General features: G+C 38.8%; 1 protein-coding gene across 2 annotated transcripts in view; it reads left to right on the top strand.

Annotated features, from left to right (window-relative positions):
* The window catches only part of Trim44 (tripartite motif containing 44), a 112188-nt gene that overhangs the window by 77720 nt on the left and 14890 nt on the right, over nucleotides 1–19578 (top strand). The window contains exon 5 of one of the 2 annotated variants that reach the window (XM_071616300.1): nucleotides 11666–13452. The exons of the other annotated variant lie outside the window; for it this stretch is intronic. Within the exon in view, the coding sequence (XP_071472401.1) occupies nucleotides 11666–11717 (52 nt within the window). The 3' untranslated portion in view covers nucleotides 11718–13452. Of the gene's footprint in view, nucleotides 1–11665; nucleotides 13453–19578 lie in introns of those variants that run through there. 2 annotated transcript variants of the gene reach the window in all.

The raw sequence follows: 19578 nt of genomic DNA, 5'->3' as shown, positions 1-19578 counted from the left end.
GGTCTCTGAAAACACCCTCATAGACACATCTAAAAGTCTTTTAATCCTAGGTTTTTCATAAATGTCTCTCAGACAATTCGGGTAAACCATCACAACCCATAAATTGTATTCCCAGAAAATTCAGTCCAGCTCCATATCGTGACATTTTAACTCTTTCAGCTAAAATGCTGGGTTTGGTACTTTCTTCCAGTGGTCTTTTCAGTGAAGTTGTTATTTTGACTTTACAGTATTAAATTTCTTGCTTAGTATGGTATCCCTAAAGACAAGGGTTGTACTGTACTTAATAGTTTGGGTTCTTTTTATAAAACTTATTCCCAACCCTATCCCATCCATTGTTGGGATATGTAACTTTTCACTGGCAGACTTTGAATTAATTCTGACATCATATTGATGGAGAGTGTCCTTTTTTTTTTTTTGCAACTGAAATGACAGGCTAACTCGGTTGAAATGCTTAAATCATTTGTATATATATAGTTGCAGCCCAATTGATTTGTTACAGAAAAAAAATTAAATCTTTATTATTTTTTCTAGGACTTTTTTTTCACGAGACACAGTTAATGGACATTGCTTTATTCCACAAGCCTATGTAACAGATACAGTATGTGGCACAACAAAGATAAAGAACTGGACCCTGCTCTTGAGGCATTTGTAGTCCAGTGAGCGTAAAGTTGTTATATGCCAGTATCAGTGGTCACATAGAGAAATGTCTTAAGTGGTATGGGAGGCAGAATAAAAAGTGATTGGTTCTTCCTGGGAAATGGGGAAATTTTACAGATGTTGACTTACTCAGACCAGTGATCTGAAGAGAGCTGTACAGCAGTAAATTGGTTGGTGGAGAATAGAGAATGGACATCACAATAGTAATTGTTCATTATAAGGGGAATTTGAACCATGGTTTGCAATGGGAAAAATAGATATAATTTTAGTCTTTGGTTAACATCATGCTTTATTTTGTAAGGAGAGAGCTTTTAACATCATCTTTTAGTTCTCTGTTACAACTCTCTTGTTTCTTATTAGTCAACAACTGTCTAATTGTAAGAAACAGAAATCCACCTAAATGTTCAGATGACCTGAGGCACAGGGGTATAGAATGGACATGTTGCATTTCATAGGACTCAAAGTAAGTACTTTTGTGCCTGCTGGAGGTACGAGTGGGTGGTGGTTAGGACCGGAGAATGCTCTTTTGGTGTGTGTGTGTGTGTGTGTGTGTCTCACATTTTGGTCTTTTTCTCTTTCTGGCTTTACTCTTCTCTTCTGGAGCTTCCTCTGTTTACTTGTCTCTCTCCCCTTTTTCCACTGTAATTTCAGCTTTTTCTGGATACCCTTGACTCTGCTCCACAGGAATTTTCTGATGTAGATTTCACCATTACCTCACAGGGTCTCAAAAGGAAATCTACCAATTCATCTGTCTGCTAATTAGCTGCTCTTGAGTTAGGAGGTCATAGCTAGTCCAGTCAGCTACAGTTAAAAAAAAAATAGGTGTGGGAAGAAGTATTTTGTTTTTAGGGCTTCTCTTCTCCAAGGTGGAGCAGGATAAATTGGGAAAGGAAGGCAAAATTGAAAGGTATTCTGCTACGCTTCTCTAAGGAGGCTAAGATACACAGTCTAAGATGACAGTTTAAATTTATCTAACACACACTTGTTTGTTGTTTGTTTTAAGTAAACAACAGGGTGCCCCTAATTGCCCACATTCAGTGTCCATCCCAAAACAAGTTTTCGTTTCTTATAGACTTAGTGTTTCACAGAAAAACAGTGACCATTCAACCAACACAGGACTCATATCTCTGCTTGTCATTGACTGTTGCCTCTTTATAGATCAGAGTATATGAGGACCATGAATTTGGAGTCACTGGTTTAGTTCCATCTCTTACTAATTCAGTAACCAGGAATAAATTCCAACTTCTTAGAGCTTCTGTTTTGTGATTTGCAAAATAATCTTGTTTTGTGCCTCACCAGCTTCCCTGGGGACTTTATGATGGGCACGTGATACATGGGTGTTGAATGATTTTGTGAATAGTATAGCATTGTATAAATGAGTTCAATTATTAGTGAATTATATTAGACATGGGAACAAAAATTGATTTTTATTTTTCAGTTCACATGAGGTACTAAAGAAAAACTCCTTTGATATCTGCTTACCTATGTCAAGCCATGGCTTTAGACAAGATTCATAAACACAACGTTTCTGGTTCTCTAACCCCAACACTCAGATTGTCATCAACCACTTGGAGTTCCTTGACTGAAGATGTAATGGAAGGCAGTTGGTGTAAGCACCTGCATCAATGTGCATGTTGTAATGGCTCCCATATAAGATAGAGGAACTTTTGTTCTATTTGAGAACTATTTTAATCATAATGATGGTGCTAAATGGGCTATTAGCTCTTAGTTACATTGTGATAATAGGGGAAAAAACCATAAATGTGATTTAACTGAGGATAATCTTTACTTATATGTGGATAAAAAAAGAGACCAGACTTGTCACTATACAAGGTCACCTCCTCTGTCAGTTACAGGTTGAATCTGTAGTAGACAATCCTAGTGCTGCTGTTCTGTTCCAGGAGGGAGAATTACGGAGAGATGTAATGTTAGGGGCGGGGGGAGGGGGGCGCTGCTAGCAATCTTTCTTTGGGCTATTGTGGGAATGATGCTTGAAGTTATTCTCCTAATGTTCTGTCTTTGGGAAAGAAGATTATTCATATATATTTAAAAATTTACTACCACAAATATATTATTTCAAGAGAAGCAACTTGATGTAATTGAAACACCATGAGCTTTGAAGTTAAACATGGATTCAAAAGTCAAATACTCAAACACCACATTAACTAGTCGCTAATGGATATAACCTTGGGAAATAACCTCTTTGAACTGTACATTTTGCACTTATACAGTAAAGATAATGGTACAGATATGTGATCTTCTATAATAGGGCTAGCACGTAGACACTCCCTATTGTAGTTTAGATATACAGTGTCCCCCAAAAGCTTATGTGTAAGACAGTTCAGAGGTGAAATGATTGGGTTATGAGAGCTTTCACCTAATCAGTGAATTAATTCCCAGATATGGATTAAGAGGGTAGTAACTGTAGGCAGGTAGGATGTGACTAGAGTAGGTCCATCAATGAGGAAGTTTGTATTTTGTCCCTGCTGAGCAGGGCACTCTTCTCTGCTTCCTAGTTGCCATGTCCTGAGCTGCTTTCTTCTATCGTGTTCTATCATGTCCTTCTGCCATGATAATCTTCCTCAGTTGGGCCCAGAGCTAGGAAGTTCCAACCCTTGACTGAATCTCTGAAACTGTGAGCCAAACTAAACTTTTCCTCCTCTAAAATGGTTCTTGTCAGAACAATTTGGTCACAGCAGCAAAAAGCTGACTAAAACATTGAGTGCTTCCTGTAGTCATGATTTTTCAGGTTTACATTCAGGTAACAGCTGATCATCAAATGGAAGCTACAGTAGAAATTTTAACCACACAGTAGGAAGGCTTCTCTCTAAAACCAAAGGCCATCTCTAAGGCTGCTCACAACCCTGTGCTGTAATATAGCATTCACTGGATGGTATTTATTGAGCTTCAGGGAGAAGGAACGTTGCTCAAGGCCCATCAGAGAAAAGGCAAAATAGGAAATTTAGGTGAGGAATGAGTATTAAATGAGTATTTAATTGTAGGTGACCAGAGAAACTGTTTAATGTGGATTCAGACTTTGGGTGTAGACTACAGAACAGAATTTAAAGAAGTCTCATTATTTAATCCCCTGCTAAGTGGCAGGAACCCTACAAGTAGCTTGCATATGTGATTTAATTTACTCCTTATTCAGTCCTTCAAGATAGGTGGGATTATTCTCATTTTGCAAATGAATAAAAGAAGCTAAATAATTCATTGAAGGTCATATAGCTAGTAAGTTAAGGGCTAGGCTTCAACCTATTTCTGTCTGATTCCAAATCCTACTTTTTTTCCTACAAGGCCTATCTACCACCAAATCCTAGAGCCCTCTTGCTTAATCCAGTAATTTCTAACTCTGATTCTCAGATCCCAAGAGGATTCATGAAAATAGAAACAAAGTATATGCTCTGTTTTCAGTATTCCAAAAAATTTAATGGGAAATCTTAACATTAGATGCAATGGGTTTATACTTGTTAATAAAAATGCAAAGTTTCTTTGTTTAGGGTAGAGTTTATATTAACTTGTTTTCTCCCATCATGACCTCATTTTTCAGTTATTAATAATGCATTTAATTCTTATAAGAAAACTAATCCAAAATACTTTTCTGTCAAGACTTTTAAATTCTAAAGGCTATGGAGAGTAAGTAGGGGTCCTTGATGGTAAAAAGACTATGAAATAATAATTGAATATAAATACTGCAAACTGATAAGTCATCAGTCAAATCTGGCCAAAGGAGATGGGGTTTTTTGTTTGTTTTTATTTATGTATTTATTTTACAGTAGAATGCATTTTGACATATAGTATACAAATGGTGCACAACTTCTCATTCCTCTGTACATGGTTCAGAGTCACTCCACTAGTGTAATCATACATGTGTGTATATAGGGTAATAATGTCTGTCTATTTCTGTTGTCCTTCCTATCCCCATAACTCCATCCCTCTCCTGGCTCCTCTCTACACAAACTAAAGTCAAAGGAGGTGTTGTTTGATTCTTAAAGTGTATATGTGTGGCTTTTGTTTTATTTTTTTAGATTTAAATTTTTGAATAGCATTTAAAAGATTTTCATATCACAAAGCAGCCTTTTCACCCTCTTTGAAAAAGTTCTGTCAATACTGGATCCACATTTCTCCATGATAGTGACCAGGTGGAGCTGCACTGTTACTTAGTTGGAGAATGTGCTTCTAGTGTACCATAGCCTCCCTCTAGCCCAGTCCATTCATTTATGTTACCTGTCAGGCCCTATAAGCATTTGAATCTGTGATGTCTTAGGCTAGTTCAACTTGCTCATGTTGTAGCATAGTTATAGAAGAAAACCATTCCCTGATTACACTCACTCACACCTTTAGTGCCCTGTACGGTTTTGTGACACTTTATTATTTTATCTTTCATATAAACATTCATTTTCCTTGAGGTAGGTCACAGTCTAACCTCATGTCTTCTTAATTTATGAAAGTATCTAAACCCTTGATAGGTGCCAAATACATGCTCAGGACTTACTTACTAGAGTATAGTGACAAACAGTATGGGGTTTGGCATCAGAGAGACCTAGATTAGGTTACTAACCCCACTATTTACTAGGAGTTATGTAAGCTGTTTCTTCAGCTTCCATTTTCTTATCTGCAAAATGGAAATGATTAGTGCTTATGATATTACGTGAGGACTGAATGACCTATTAGTCATAAGGGGCTCAGTTACAGTGATAACATTTAATAACCAACTAGTGTTGGTGACTCCTTTACTTTGGCTGGACATGCAGTTGGCACTTACTTGATGCTTATTAAATGAACAGACTAATCAGTACAATGAATTGAATGTATGAGTTAGATGTGTTTGAGCAGTAAAGTAGCTATAAGGGATGTTGTCACCAAAAGTGTCTCCAGTAGGCCTGGGGATCACAGATGTTTGATGACTTTGAATTCCTTGGTTTTGATGAGACCAGAGGAAGCACATTGGTGGCAGAATCAGCACCTAAATTTCTTTAAAATAGATTTATGATCTTACCTCTGTGGAATAGCATCAGACATTTAATGTAAGTTGATATAAGGTTGAAAAAAAAAGAAATAAGTCTCTGATATACTTGCAAGGTAGACTCATGCTCAATGTTTTGAAAATATACTCAGGTCTTCAAACTTGTTCTGTGGGATAGACTCCCTGACACAGCAGCTAGAGATTATCTCCCTGAAGAATCATAGCAAATGCTATGAAGAGGGAAAAGCATTAGACCACCTTCTGGGGCTCCTGGTTTGTTTCCTCTTTTTACAGACTTCAGGACCAGGCAGAGAAGAACTAAACTCTTTAGTTTTGTGCCATCCCTGTCTCATTTAATTGTACACTGATTCTCTGAAATAGTTGACTATACAGATTATGAAACTGAAGCTTAGAGAGATAAAGGGATATATTCCACTTCTCACAGACATTGTAAATAACTGAGCCAGAACTTGGCTCTTTCTACAACTTTACATAGCCTCCAAAAGCCAACCTCAACACCCTTAAGCATACACAGTGCCTGTTAACCCCACTTCCACACAGTCCCGTAAAGAAATTCAAGGCTAGCAGGATGGTTTTATTGAATGAACACACACTGCCCTCTTTTTATTCACTTTCAGCTCTTATTAAGCACCTAAACACAGCACTTCATACTAAGGATACTGGGTAAATAAGTCAAAGGAGATCATTGCTCTGGTAGAATTTAATTTTAGTGGAAAGAAATAGAAAAAAAAAACTTTTGGAGGTGAAATAGGATTGTGTTATGTAAAGTTAGGTCTTTTTGTAATGGCATTTGTAAAGGTATAATTGTGTTTACAGCTGAGGTTCAATTATTAGTTATTTAACAATCATTTACCAGAAATGACCTAGGAAACAAGAAAATTGGCCTTGAATCTGTACCTTTATTGTTATTACAGGTGTACACAGACATTTCTTTCCTTATTCTGTTAGTTTTCATAGATGGTTTTGCTATCTCTGTATTAGGGAGATGAGGGGATTGAATGACAGTAAGTGGTTTTTCCAAGGTTGCCCAGTTAGAACTGAAAGTGTCAAGAGGCAAGACTTAAAGAAGGCCTTCTATTCTATATCTATATCCCATGTCTTTGTTCTCATTGCTACCTTTGCTCAAAACACAACCCTTCTTTTCTCCTCTCTTTCCAAAATGCCTTCATCCTGTCTCAGACCCGTAAACTAGGAGGCACACTCATCATCTTCTCTCAGGTTTTTCATATTCCAGTCAATCTGCTAATCAAAATACTTCCTACCACCTCCATCCCTCCATCCTTGTCCAAGCCACATCATTTCTCCAAGGATCCTACTGCCTTTTGCCTGTTGCCACTTTTCTCATCCTTCCTACCACCCCCGCTCCCAGTCAGTCCATTTCTCACATAGAAGCTCAAGGGAACAAAATTTCAGGGTACAAAGAAGATCATGTAATTCTTGAATTCTGAATTGTATCACACCCAGAATTTGCTTCAGAAATACCCAGGGGAAAGCGGGCCTACAAAGCCATGCAAGACAAGTCTTGTCTCCCTCTGTGTCCTCATGCTGCCGGTTCACCCCATTGCTCACATGAACCACACTGCTTTCGTACTCTTCTTCATACAGATTGGAGTTCCTGCTTACATCAGGGACTTTGTGCCCTTACCTCCTGTGTCAGGGCCCTTCTGCCTGAATGAATGCTCATCTCCAGATCTTCATGTGACCCATTCTCTGATTTTATCCAGGCCTCTGCTGAAATGTTGCTTCTTAAGACCTTTGTTTCTTACTCTGCTTCAGTTTTCTGCATATACTTGTCACCACATGAAAAGGTGTCATATATTTTAACTCATTGTTTTCCTTCTTCCTCACTAGGAAGTAGGTGAGATAGAAAGCTGTCTCATTTACAGACCCTGTGTGCTGTAGACCATAACAAGCACCCATTTGATTTTTTTTTTTTTAATAAATCAATAGCTGTGTGAACTCTATTTTGTGAATTGTGGAAAGAACCCTGGTTTGGCATAGATTCACTGATCACACCCATCTGTCACCTTATGTGGGTCATTTACCTTCCTTAGTTATTTGAATCTGTTATTCTAGTGGAAAGAAATTGACAAAAAAATTAATAAACCACTAAATGAACAAACTAATTTTTAGAAAAATAAACAGGGAAAATTGGCAAAAGGGCTGGAGAATGGAATCTATTGTAGATAAGGTGTGCAAAATGGGCAAAGTAGTATATATTGAGCTGAAACCTGGCTGAGAAAAGGAATCAACCAAAAATGGATGTGGACAGCATTATAGAAAAGGACAGAGTTCAGATCCACATCAAACCCCTTCACCTTTTAGACATTTTTTTTCTTTTTTGATGTAATGTCGTTAGCCTCAGTTACTGTTCACTGCAACCCGGATGGTCAGGACCCAGATATGGTCGCGTCATTCGGAAACCTTCAGATTTCTTGTTATACTGATAGAATTCAGACATCTCAGAAAGGAGCTGCTGGATGATATGAGCATTTGTTTTGATATCAAATGGGTTATCCAAGATGCCTTTGATCATCACAAAACAACAAAGAAGAAAACAAAAATGCTAAAATAAAAGCAAAAGAATATTATTTTTGTATAGATGAGTATAAAGACTAAATATATGGTATGAAATAATTTGGGGAGTAGTGAATGCAAATAGGGATAAAGTAGAATAACTTTTAAAATGATAAGAATTAGGAATTAGAAAGTAGCTTGCTATGTTTCAAAGATAAAACCGAATAATAAGGCTATCCAGGCTATCATTGACCTTTCAGATAATTCTTTTATTGGTTCCGTATTTCAACAAATCTTTAATGATTTATCTACTGTATCTAGTTGTATGTCAAGTAGTGGAAAATGTTTTGAATTACTAAAATAAGAATTTTTGTTTCTGAGACATTTTAACAATCTAGTAGGGTTAAGAGACAAATAATTTTAAAAGAATATATTATGTACCAGTAGAGATTTTTATGGAGTGCTCTAAGAAGTCTAAGGGGTGGGGAGAATTGTAATCCTATGGAGGATACTTCTAGAGGAGATACTGTTAAATCTCAAGTCTTAAAGGGCATATATAAATTAGCCAGTTAGATCCAAGGGAATAAAATTCTTGGCAGAGAAAAGATCACATACTTAATATATATAGGGCTTTTAATTCTCCAGAGTATTTATACATTATATCAGTTAGCATTATGTTCAGCTTTCAATAACAGAAAACTGGTTAAAGTAGCTTAAACAAATAAAGGTTGGTTTGTTTCACAGAAAAAATTTGGAGGAAGGCTACTGCTGGCTATGGTTCAGTGGCTTGTGTGTGTCAGGGCTGCCATGTGTCTCTTAAGATTTCCTGGACTCCTTACTTTATGATTGTAAAGGGACTGTAGCATTATATCTATGTTCAAGTATAAATAGGGTATCAAAAGAAGGGCCATGTCTCTGTTAATAGGAAAGTAAGCACTTTCCCAAGAAACACACCCCTCAACCCTATCACCACCAAACTGGAAGACCCTCTGCTTCTACACTATCATACATGAACTGAACTACATGGCTACCCCTAACTGCAGTGTAGGCTGGATACACAAATATTTAGCCCTTCAACCCTCCGTAGCAGAAGGTAGCCAGGAGAATAAGTTAGGGGGGTAACTCCTGAGTCAACCATTTAGTAGTATCCATCACACATATCATTTCATTTGCTCCTTGTAATAAGCTTGTGAGGTGGGGAGAGTGAGTTTTATTATCTCCACTATAGTGATAACAAAAGTTATTGATTTTACATATATGCCTGTTATGCATCTAAGTACTTTATATATGTTCTCTCATTTCCTTCTCCTGAAGTCCAGGGGATGAGTAGGTTCTCCTTATTTTATAGATGTATCCAAGTGACATATCTGAGGTATAGGCAGATATTGACATAATTTTCCCAGCATCACAAAACTAGCCTACAACAGATACAGGGTTCAAACCATAGTTCTCCACGATGCCAACCTGATGCTCTTCTTGATTCTTCTGCCTTTTAATTATCAAAATTCCCCCCTGTGGATCCAGGAATGTGCCATCTCACTGACATTGCCCAGAGCCCTTGAAGCTACCCCATGCCCTGTTACTCCTTTTAATTTACATGACCCACTCCTCTTTCTTCATTATTGCTTTTATGGACACAGAATCCAGCAACACATTATTTTAAATGTCCTGCCATTATGAATGCATTTCCTTTCATCGTAATGGCACCAACTATAATGAATACATTTTGTTTCTGTGCAGATGTCACTGGCGTTTTCAGTGCTCCATTCTAATTTATGTTAGAAAATGAGTGCTTCAAGTATTGCCCAGGCTCCCATTCCTCCAGAGGAAATGAGGGACACCCTGTGTGTGTGCATATGTTTTTGCATTCATGGAGCAGATAGAATGTTTTGGTCAGAATGAATTGTATGCCTGAAATGAGAGGCTAGGCCTTTCCTGGAAGGGCATATTGAAGGTAATTTGTTGTGCATATTAGCAAACCTGTGCAAGCAGGTTTCTTTGTGAATGGTTTGGTCTACTTAATAGCTACACATTGTACTCATATTTTTGTGTTAGAAGGAAAAACTCCTCTTCTTTAGGAATCCAGGTTTGGGGCACACCAAAATCCTCTTGCCTTCATGTACACAGGCAAAAAAGGTTGCTGATAGGCTGAGTGTAACATTCGCCTTGTTCATTAGCCAACAGTGACATAACCTTCAGTGTTGGGGTGAAGAGTGAGACAGTTCCACTTGGAAGCAGAATGTGCTGGGATTGAGATTAGTTATGAGAATTGATCTTTATGGTGAGAGCTGGCTCATTTTGTAGAAGATGGTAGTAGTCAGACTCTCACACTCTGGATTGTGGAGAGGAGCTAGGGTACTCAACTATCCAATAAATGGCCTTGTGTTTCAAGAAATACCTCTCCAGGCCTATGTAGACATTCAGGCAGTCTATAGGGGATTCTTGGTATGGTATATTTATATATGTCTTTCTTAGTCTTGGGATCTCAGCAGTTAAAGGGATTTGGAAGACAACTTGTAAGACCTAATATTATGAGTCATCATTCAATGATTCTGGAAATTAAAAAGAAGGAGGGTGGTAGTTTACAGAATATAAAAATATCCTAAGTTCCTGTGAAATACTACATGTCTATCTCATATCTTTTCCAGCTGAGTCTTTTAAATATGCAGGAGTTGTCCCTTAATAAAAATCGGCTACTTAGTTTAAAATTACTGACTCAGTAATTACAGTGCAAATCAAAGCAAGAATAGTGGTTGCAAACTGAATTTAGAATGAGTTATATGTATGCATTTATATACACATGTACATACAGTAAACATATGTTAAGGGGTCTGGAAGTGTTTGTTTTGCTTCCACCCATGTCCCAAAGGCCAAAATCCATTCTAAAATTTGACTTGGGGAAGAAGTAAAATGTCCCTATCTTTAAGTTTTTTTAGTTATCACCAGGTTTTTACTGCTAAAAATCTATCAAGAACTCAGTTTGTACAATTTCAGTATCTGTAGTATCTCTCCTGTTTCATAGGAGGTGCCTTTCCCTCTTTGAGTCTCTCAAGCCTTAATTTTTACATGGTGCATCACCTGACTTATGTCAAAATAGGAAAGACATACTTGGAAGAACTAGTTTTCCCAAATCTATCTAGAAGTATAAGCCTAGATAAAACTGGTGCAGTAACCTTAAAGACATTATTAATTCATGCTAGAAAGTTCCTAATGTTTGACCTATACTGAAAAGTTTACTCGTTTATAGGAAATTTTATAGAATCAAAAATACTGTTTGGGGGGATTAGTTAAAACGCAAATGACTCTAACTCTGTGTTGAATCTTTGAGTCATATATTTCCCAATTTTGTGAATTCATTTAGCAGTGATGCCTGGTGTATCCTCTAAAAGAAAACAGCAGGGGGTAAGACCATTCAGGCACTGCATATCTAGGCGCTCTGCTCTGCAGTTCACCATTTCCTCAGGAGCAGTGATTTAAAGCACATTTTATTTTTGCCCTCGGCAGGGTTAGTCTTCCTTCAGCCTGGAAAGCCTGTTTGAAAAGGATAAAGAAGTGAGGATGCAAATAGAAGTTGCCTCCTGCAGTGCTGGCTTCAGGTTTCTGTGGACAGAGGACCAGAAGGCAGAACAGCTTTGTGATACAACTGCAGGAGACCAAAATCCAAGAAAAATCTCTGTTCTCCAAGACCCTTTTGGTATTGAGATTGGCCTTTATAGTGAGGAGCAGGGACAACAACACGATAACAGCCTGATTCTCCTTCACTTCACTACTATCTATGCATTGAACTAACCCATTTTAAGAGCCATCCATTTTAAGAGCCACCCATTTTAAGAGTTCTTAGCAAATGTGCCTTTAGGGGACTGTATAACTAGAAGCAGAGCCATTTGCATTAATTCATCCTATATATGTCTTTGGCCCCCTAAAGCATTCAAGGTTCCCTGCCATCTGGGTATATAGTACAATTTCTAGTCTCTAAATAGCTCTGCTTCTAGTCTTCTCTAGGTGACTGAATCATATGGAAGAGGACCAGCCCCAGAGAGAATGTGGTGTCCTATTTCCTGGACCCAGATTGTTTGCTTTATAAAGTATCCATCTTTTGCTAGGTATAATGTTAAGGACTTTTGCTGCAGTCTGGCTGGGCACAAATAACCGAGCCGCCAGGAGGCACTTGTAGGTTCAAACAGGAACTACTTATTGCCCGAACTCTCACCTGCACACACGCGCACACTCCCCGGTAACTCTCCCAGCCCTCCACCGGGCTCCGCGAGAACTCAATGGGAACTCTGCGAAAACTAAAAAGTAGCGGGTGCCCGAGGCAGCAGGAGCCACCCTATTGCCAGACAGCAGGGGTCTAGATACAGCTGAATACACAGCCTGTTTCAATACAGCATCATCCAGTCACAGCAATTATACACAGCTTAACTTAATTATCATCATCTTAATGGCTCCCTGGTATCACCTCTCAACCACTCCTTCTGGCAAAATGCCAGGCGCCATCCTGACTCGGCTGTGGCTCTCAACAGACTTTAACATGGCTTCCTATTTAGTTCACAACTACTCTGTTAAAAGGTTTTATTGGACCCATTTTACAGATGAGGATACTAGAACTCAGAGAGGGAAGTGACCTTCCCTACCTCAGTTTCCAGTCCTTTTCTTTTCAGTGGCTATTAACAATTAGGAGATTGAAGATAGATCCATCAAAGAGTTTGTATTAATTCAACTAAGATAGGTGGGTTGATGCTTCTTTATATCAGGTAGACCAAAGAAGCTACCACATTCTGCAGAACCCTCACACTCCTACTAATTACCAAGTCAGAGTGATACAGAGCTGGCAAGGACTCACAGCCAACCCAGCTTTCTTTCACTGTAAAAATATGGGTTTACAGTTGATCAGATGTAGACTTTAGCAACAACCAAGTCATTCACCTCTCTGAACCTATTTCCACATCTGTAAAACAGAACCAAAATGCCTTCTTCACAGAGATGCAGTCTTAATTGGATAAAGAAGAGACTGTAATTATTGATGATAATGAATTCACCTTGAATAAATTTTTAGAAATATATAGTTGCTTGAAATGTCATTTTGCTCTGTGTTAGCAAATGTTTTCCCAATCCTCTAAAGTATTTTGGCCCCAGCAGGAGAGTGGTTAGAAGATAGTGTTCTTCAGTTTCCCAAAGGCTGATCCATTCTCTAGAACCAACTTAGCTTTTTAAGTCAATTTTTTTTCCTCCAAGGTAGGAAATGGGCATTTACTTTCTGCCCTCCCCATCTTATAGTTCTTGAAGTATTCTCTCACCTCCCTTTTGTGATTTCCTTAAGTGCTTTTAATGGTTGCTTGACACTGGAAAGATATTCCCAGCAGGCTGCTTGTTCCTTAATGTGAATTTGTGGCTGACCTCTGGGAAAGCTATGCTGGTGGGCCTTGGGACTGGAGGAGGGAGCAAGACTCGGTTCCAGCAAAGTGAGATGATGGGTCTCTGAGCAGCTGGCAGGCAGCTGGAGGAGTGGCTCTGAAGATTGCTCTCATACCTTCTGTCACCTTGGTCCATTGTGTCTGGAAGTATAATCAGCAGAGAATTGTGGTGAACTCAGAGTTCTTAAATGGTACCAGTAAAAGCACAAAGCAAGACAGAAACAAAGATAATAAACATAGGGCAGCTAGCAGTACATTTTTTTCAGTGTCTGTTTTACCACCATGAACAGAAATGGCATCCTTAGGAGCACCCTAGATACAACTAGAGTTAATCATCCATTATATCACAGCCCTATCACCTGGGGACCTAGACTGTTACCCACTTATTTTTTCTTTTTAACCTTTTAAGTATGTCTTCCCCAAGGGGAAAATGCAGATCCCTTGTATCTTCATTCCACATTTCTTCTTAGATACATAGCCAACCAAGGCTGTAAGTGATGAATAAAGATACCCTCAAGCAGCAGCTCTCTGTCTAGAGGAGGAAAAGCCAGGTATTCATACCAGGTTAATATCACCACCAGTACCCTGTAATAGTAGGTGATCATTGCCAGGCAAATTAATTTCACATTAAGTGCTTCTTACCCAATCTTGTTTGACCCTCTTGAACCTTCTCACTTCATCTAAAACCACAAAGCCAGGACTTTATAAAGATGCTTCCAGTATTCACCACTGTTCACAGCCATCATTTAAAACTCCTCATGTTGTGTACCACTTTCTAGTCTTTGCATTGAATTATTATCTTGTCTTTGCACATGACTCACTTCACCATTCTTTGCCAGTTTTTATGCCAAGCTTGCCTCTTTGGCAGGTGTTTGTATATATTCTCTTGATCAAGCCACTTTCTAGCTCACAAGTCTTTGGTATCCTTCAGTTCTTCTGCTTTCTCATGAATAGTTTAACCACTGAATTCTCTGTGGCCCCCCAGCAGGATACTTATTCGGGGAACCTGAGGGTGTGAGATGTTAGTTCCTAAAGGCTGGAGTAGTCCACACAGTCTTTTTGGAAGATATAGACTTTAAGGCTGGTTATGATTTGGGGATGGAAAGAGAAAGAATATTTGTATTCCTTACTAGAGCAAGAGAGGTCTTGTTATGACTTGTTAACAGTTGTTAAAACTGTCATTGTGAAGGAGGAGTTTAGAACTGGAGCTGTCACAGAGATTTAAGGATTATCTATGGATTTCAGTGCCATTACTGCTCTTTACCAGGGAGGAAGGAAGGGGAATGAAAGAAAATATAGCCTCTAGTAAGGAGTTATATCAGTTGAATTCATGGAGTCATTCTGCTCAAGAGCTAAGTGGGTGATCATCTTGCCTTTCAAATAGACCAGTACAGTAGCTCCCAGGACTAGTTGCCAGACCCCCAAGGTTAGTTTGACTCTATTTCTAAGGTCTGATCTTCCCATCCTCTTTAGTGGGCAGGAAGAGGTATATGGTTAGCCTTCAGAGGCATTGGTCCCAGCACTGTCAGAAATCAGACCAGGAAAGATAGCTGAAGAAACAGTTTGGGAAAGAAAACAGCTTTCTCTGCATTTGAACATGAAACAAGTAATTCCGTAGGCTTTACTTAAACTTGTATACACAGAATTGTCACTCTTCTTTGTATCTTTTTTTTTTTCTTTCTTTCATAGTTTTTTAATTTAAAAGCAATTCTCAAAAGAATTTTCTCATCTTTTACCCCAAAGTAGTTGGCTGAAATATTTATTTTGTTACCATTCCCTCCCTCCTACCCTTTTCTGCTATGCAGAATGAATATTGCCATGCAGTGTTTCAAGTAATGACTGAGTTGGAAAAGCTAAATATCTATGCACTTTGTTTTAACTTCTCAGGCTGGTGTAAAAGAGCCAACTAATATATTTATTGTTTTGTAAACCTGAATTTGATTAGAACTCAAAATGTGAGAGCCTTAAAATTCATTCAATCCATTTGTATTTGGGGTAAAAATGGGAGTTCATAACCCACTTGAATCAAATGTATGAAAGATGATATGTCATGAGCTTTGTAATGTTTTGAACAACCAATTAAAGAAAAAAAAAAAATTCATTCAATCCAAGGAGGAAAAAGGGAACAGAGCCATATGTAGTAAAAGTCTAATGTGTGTGTGGCACTGTCTTGCATACTATTTCATGAGAAAAATAAACACTTGCTAGCATTTCTCATGTGCAATGTGCTTTTACTTTCATAACCTGGGACTTGAAGTAAGGAAACTGAGGCCCACAGGAGTAAATTTTCCAGTTGATCGGTGGAAGTACTATATTCAGACTTTGATTTCTTTGTGCGCTTTCTGCTTCTCTCTGTCTTTCTGAAAGGTATGGTTGAGAGTTTTGACGTCAGGTAGCCCTGGCATCCAAATTGTTGACTCTAGCCATGAGTTAGGCAATCTTAAATGCAGATTAGACTTTACTTATTTTTTAGGGGCATATTTCCCTAGTGTCCTTTGGGATGTTTGGGCTACCCTCTCTGACTGGGCCTGTAATTAGGCCAATAGAGAGCAGTTGCTTTCCAGGTATCATAAATAAATGTTCTGACACATAAACAGGTTCTTCTGCATATAGAAGAAATGATATTGAAAAGATTATGTCATTTGAGTATCATATAGAGCTGGTTTCAGGAAAAACTGGAAGAAGAGAGAAAAATGTGTCTTTAATAATCCTTATCTGCTCCTTTCAGCATCCTGTACTTAACACTCCAGTTCTGATACTTCAAAGATTATCAGTTTTCTTTCCCCAGCAAGGCCTACCATTCTACCACCTCATCCCATCAACTTCTGTGATGACATTTGGCTCATTCAGGAGCTCTGCTGTGCTCAAGTGGCTTATGGTGGTCCTGTGGCCTCCTCTCATCTTATAATATATACTGATTTTTAACTCTAGGGCTTCAGAAAGAACTTTTTAAGTAGAGTACCTTAGACTAAATAATAAACTTTAATGGGGACTTTAGACTCAAAAGTGTATGGGAGAAGATCTTTTGAAAATTGGTGAAGGCCTTGGCTGTTTTTTCACTTGCTATCATGTTGGTTATCTATTAGTTCTTCCAGTATAGGACAGTTGAGTTCAGAGCAATGGGCTTTCTTCAGTCTTGAGATTGGGTAGGACATACAAAGGATGAAAAGCTGCAGTTTTCAGTTCCTACCCCTCTCAGATTTGACTCTTCTGTTTGGGGTATTCATGTGTTTGGGTTATCTAGTGATGACCAAACTAAAGCTCTCACTCATCTGATGGCACTGAACTGCCATCCCAAGAAAGCCTCTGGACTGACTGAAAGTAAACTGGATCTCCTCAGCTGTATACCACAACCTTCCTCCCAGTAGGGGCAGGTTTCTACAGTCTAGACCTGTTGACTGCATCATAAACTTTCGTAGTATGGAGTATATTGTGTATATATACATATGTGTGTGTATGTGTATATGTGTGTGTGTATATAGTGTGTGTGTTATATATTATATGTAATATGGTGGAGTATAGTTGGGGATGGGTTTCTTTTCCATTTCCCAGGGAGACTGGGAAATGGAAAAGACTGTTGATTGCAAGGGGAGGGATAGGACTGGGTAGTAAATAGTCAGGGAACCAGGCAATAGAACAAGGACCCTGTCTTCCCTTCTACAGACATCTACTCCACAGTTACCCTCATCTCAGAGAAGATGTGCTGGCAGAGATGCTTGAATTACTACTCTAAGACATCTCAATGTGTTACTGTTTTTCCAACTCAGAACTCTCACTGTCCCTAGCATGGGTCTTAAATTGGACAAGTGAAGCTGGCTTTGGCAAAGAGGAACCCTAAGCTCTATTTGGGAGTTAGTGTTCTTTCACTTCAGACCCCCAGCATCACCACATTAACACCTGTGTCACTATTCCAAACTGAATCTCAGATCTGCACTGATGGGACAGTCACATGCAAGCAGTCTGATGCCAGCCTGCCCCCACACAGGCTTTATATTGAGATCCACTGGGTATTTTGTTTTTCTTTTTTTCCTGAAACATCTGTTTGTGCTGCCTTGGGGAGTGTTGCACAGAACACAGCCTGTATATTTTAAACATAGCCCTTGTTCACATTTTGAGAGCTGGCAGTGTGGTAGACACCATATGGAGCCCTGACACCCTTCTCATCTATTCTTTTCCATCTACATCCCCCGTCTTATGAGATTCTTCAAGCATGAACCATGAACATTAGCATTTTGAGCTGCTGATGAGTCACTCTCCTCTCAGTCTATCCTCTCATACTTTATCTGTAGTCCTTCTGAATTCTTCATAATTCCCTGAATGTGCCCAACTGTACACATCTTTAAAAGTTTGCTCAAGCTTTTTCCTTCACTTGGCATGCCCTCTTGTTGTTGTCTTTCTGGAAAATAACAATCCATGTGTCAACACCGAGTGATAAAGTCATTTCTGACACTGTAGGTGGAGCTCACCACTTCTTTCTCTGTCAGCCCATGGAGTACATTCTTTGCCAGAATGCAAGGTCCTTTAAGGTAGAGACTCTGATTCACCTTTTGTGTACTGTCATTTGCATTTAATAGGGCTCAGTTCAGTCCCTGTGAGGTGAAAGAGAAATGACTAACTTCAGGATGGTAATGATATGAAAACAGTTGAATTTGAATGTTCACTACACATTAGGCAGTATGCTGAACACTTTGTCTGTTGTCTCATTTAATACTTGGCATCAATTGTAAGAGGCAATACTGTATCCTGTCTGGACAAATACAGCCAAGTTGACTTTATACACTCCACTCATATGACCTCCACTCAACATAATCTCCTGCCCAGCGTTAAAAATAAGGTATATGCCTTGGTTGTAGTTCCAGCCCTACCTATCTGGGACTTTGAACCACTTTATTTCTCTGCCCCTTGTTTTCTTCATCTGTAAAATGAGTGTCAGTCTTATTAGTGCACAGTATTATGAAAACTGAATGTAAAAATTTTGGTTAAGTGATTAGTTCAGAATCTAATAAATAACAGCATCCATTTAGTGAGTACTTATGTCATTATTGTCTTTTTACTGCTGTGGAGACTTTATAGAGGTATCTCACTCAAGGTCATACTGCCAGCATGTGCCAAAGTTTAGTTGTATATATTTTCTACTATTAGTCACAACCACCACACTACTAACCCAGCTCTCCCACTTCTGGATCTGGGCTTCAGCTGACATGTCATCAGAAGGAAAGTGTGGAATGAAGGAAGCGATGAATTAAGCACCCCTTCACGTCTACCTTGGCCTGGATGACTTAATACCTTCCTCATCTCTTTCCCTCTGACAAATGTCCATGTGTGGGATAGATGGCTTAAAATCATGAAATCCAAGCCTGCCTTGAGAATAGCTCACAGCTAGAACACAGAGCATTGGAAGTTGCCACTTGAGCAGCTGTTCTATAGGAAAGCCAGATGAGAACATTTCCTCATGGCGATGAATTGGTTCTTCAGATTTCCTTGTTGGGGAAGGTTAGACATGAGCTTGTTTCTGCTGTGTCTTTAGTGACAAAAGCATTCCCTGCCTGTCAACCACACCTGTCCTTTACCACTAAGGCCTACTTGTTTGCTAGAGTAATCATTGTTTATGATACAGTATTTTAATGGCTAGGGTACTAGTCGTTAAATATGTGAGTTCATTCCAGTGACAATCAGAAAAAAAAAATGGAATCTAGGTTCACCTGTAGAAGTGAAATTCCTGAGCAGTATCTTCAATACCAGCAGGCAGCCCACAGTTTGCCTGGGAATGTTTCTAAAAACATTTAATTATTTATGGGGTTGCTTTGGTTAGTCATGTATTCGCTTAATTTTTGAGACAGGGTCTAACTTTGTTCAGCCCAAGCTGGTCCTTGGGCAACTCCTGAGCTCACACAATCTTCCTGCCTCAGTATGCTCAAGCACATTACCACATACTAGAGATATATCAGGGAACAAATCATTAAAAGACCCTTGACACCTGAAAATAAATTTTAGATAGTGGTC

The sequence above is a fragment of the Marmota flaviventris genome, chromosome 9 (assembly GCF_047511675.1).
Source record: "Marmota flaviventris isolate mMarFla1 chromosome 9, mMarFla1.hap1, whole genome shotgun sequence".
NCBI lineage: Eukaryota > Metazoa > Chordata > Mammalia > Rodentia > Sciuridae > Marmota > Marmota flaviventris.
This window is presented reverse-complemented; position numbering and strand designations above follow the sequence as displayed.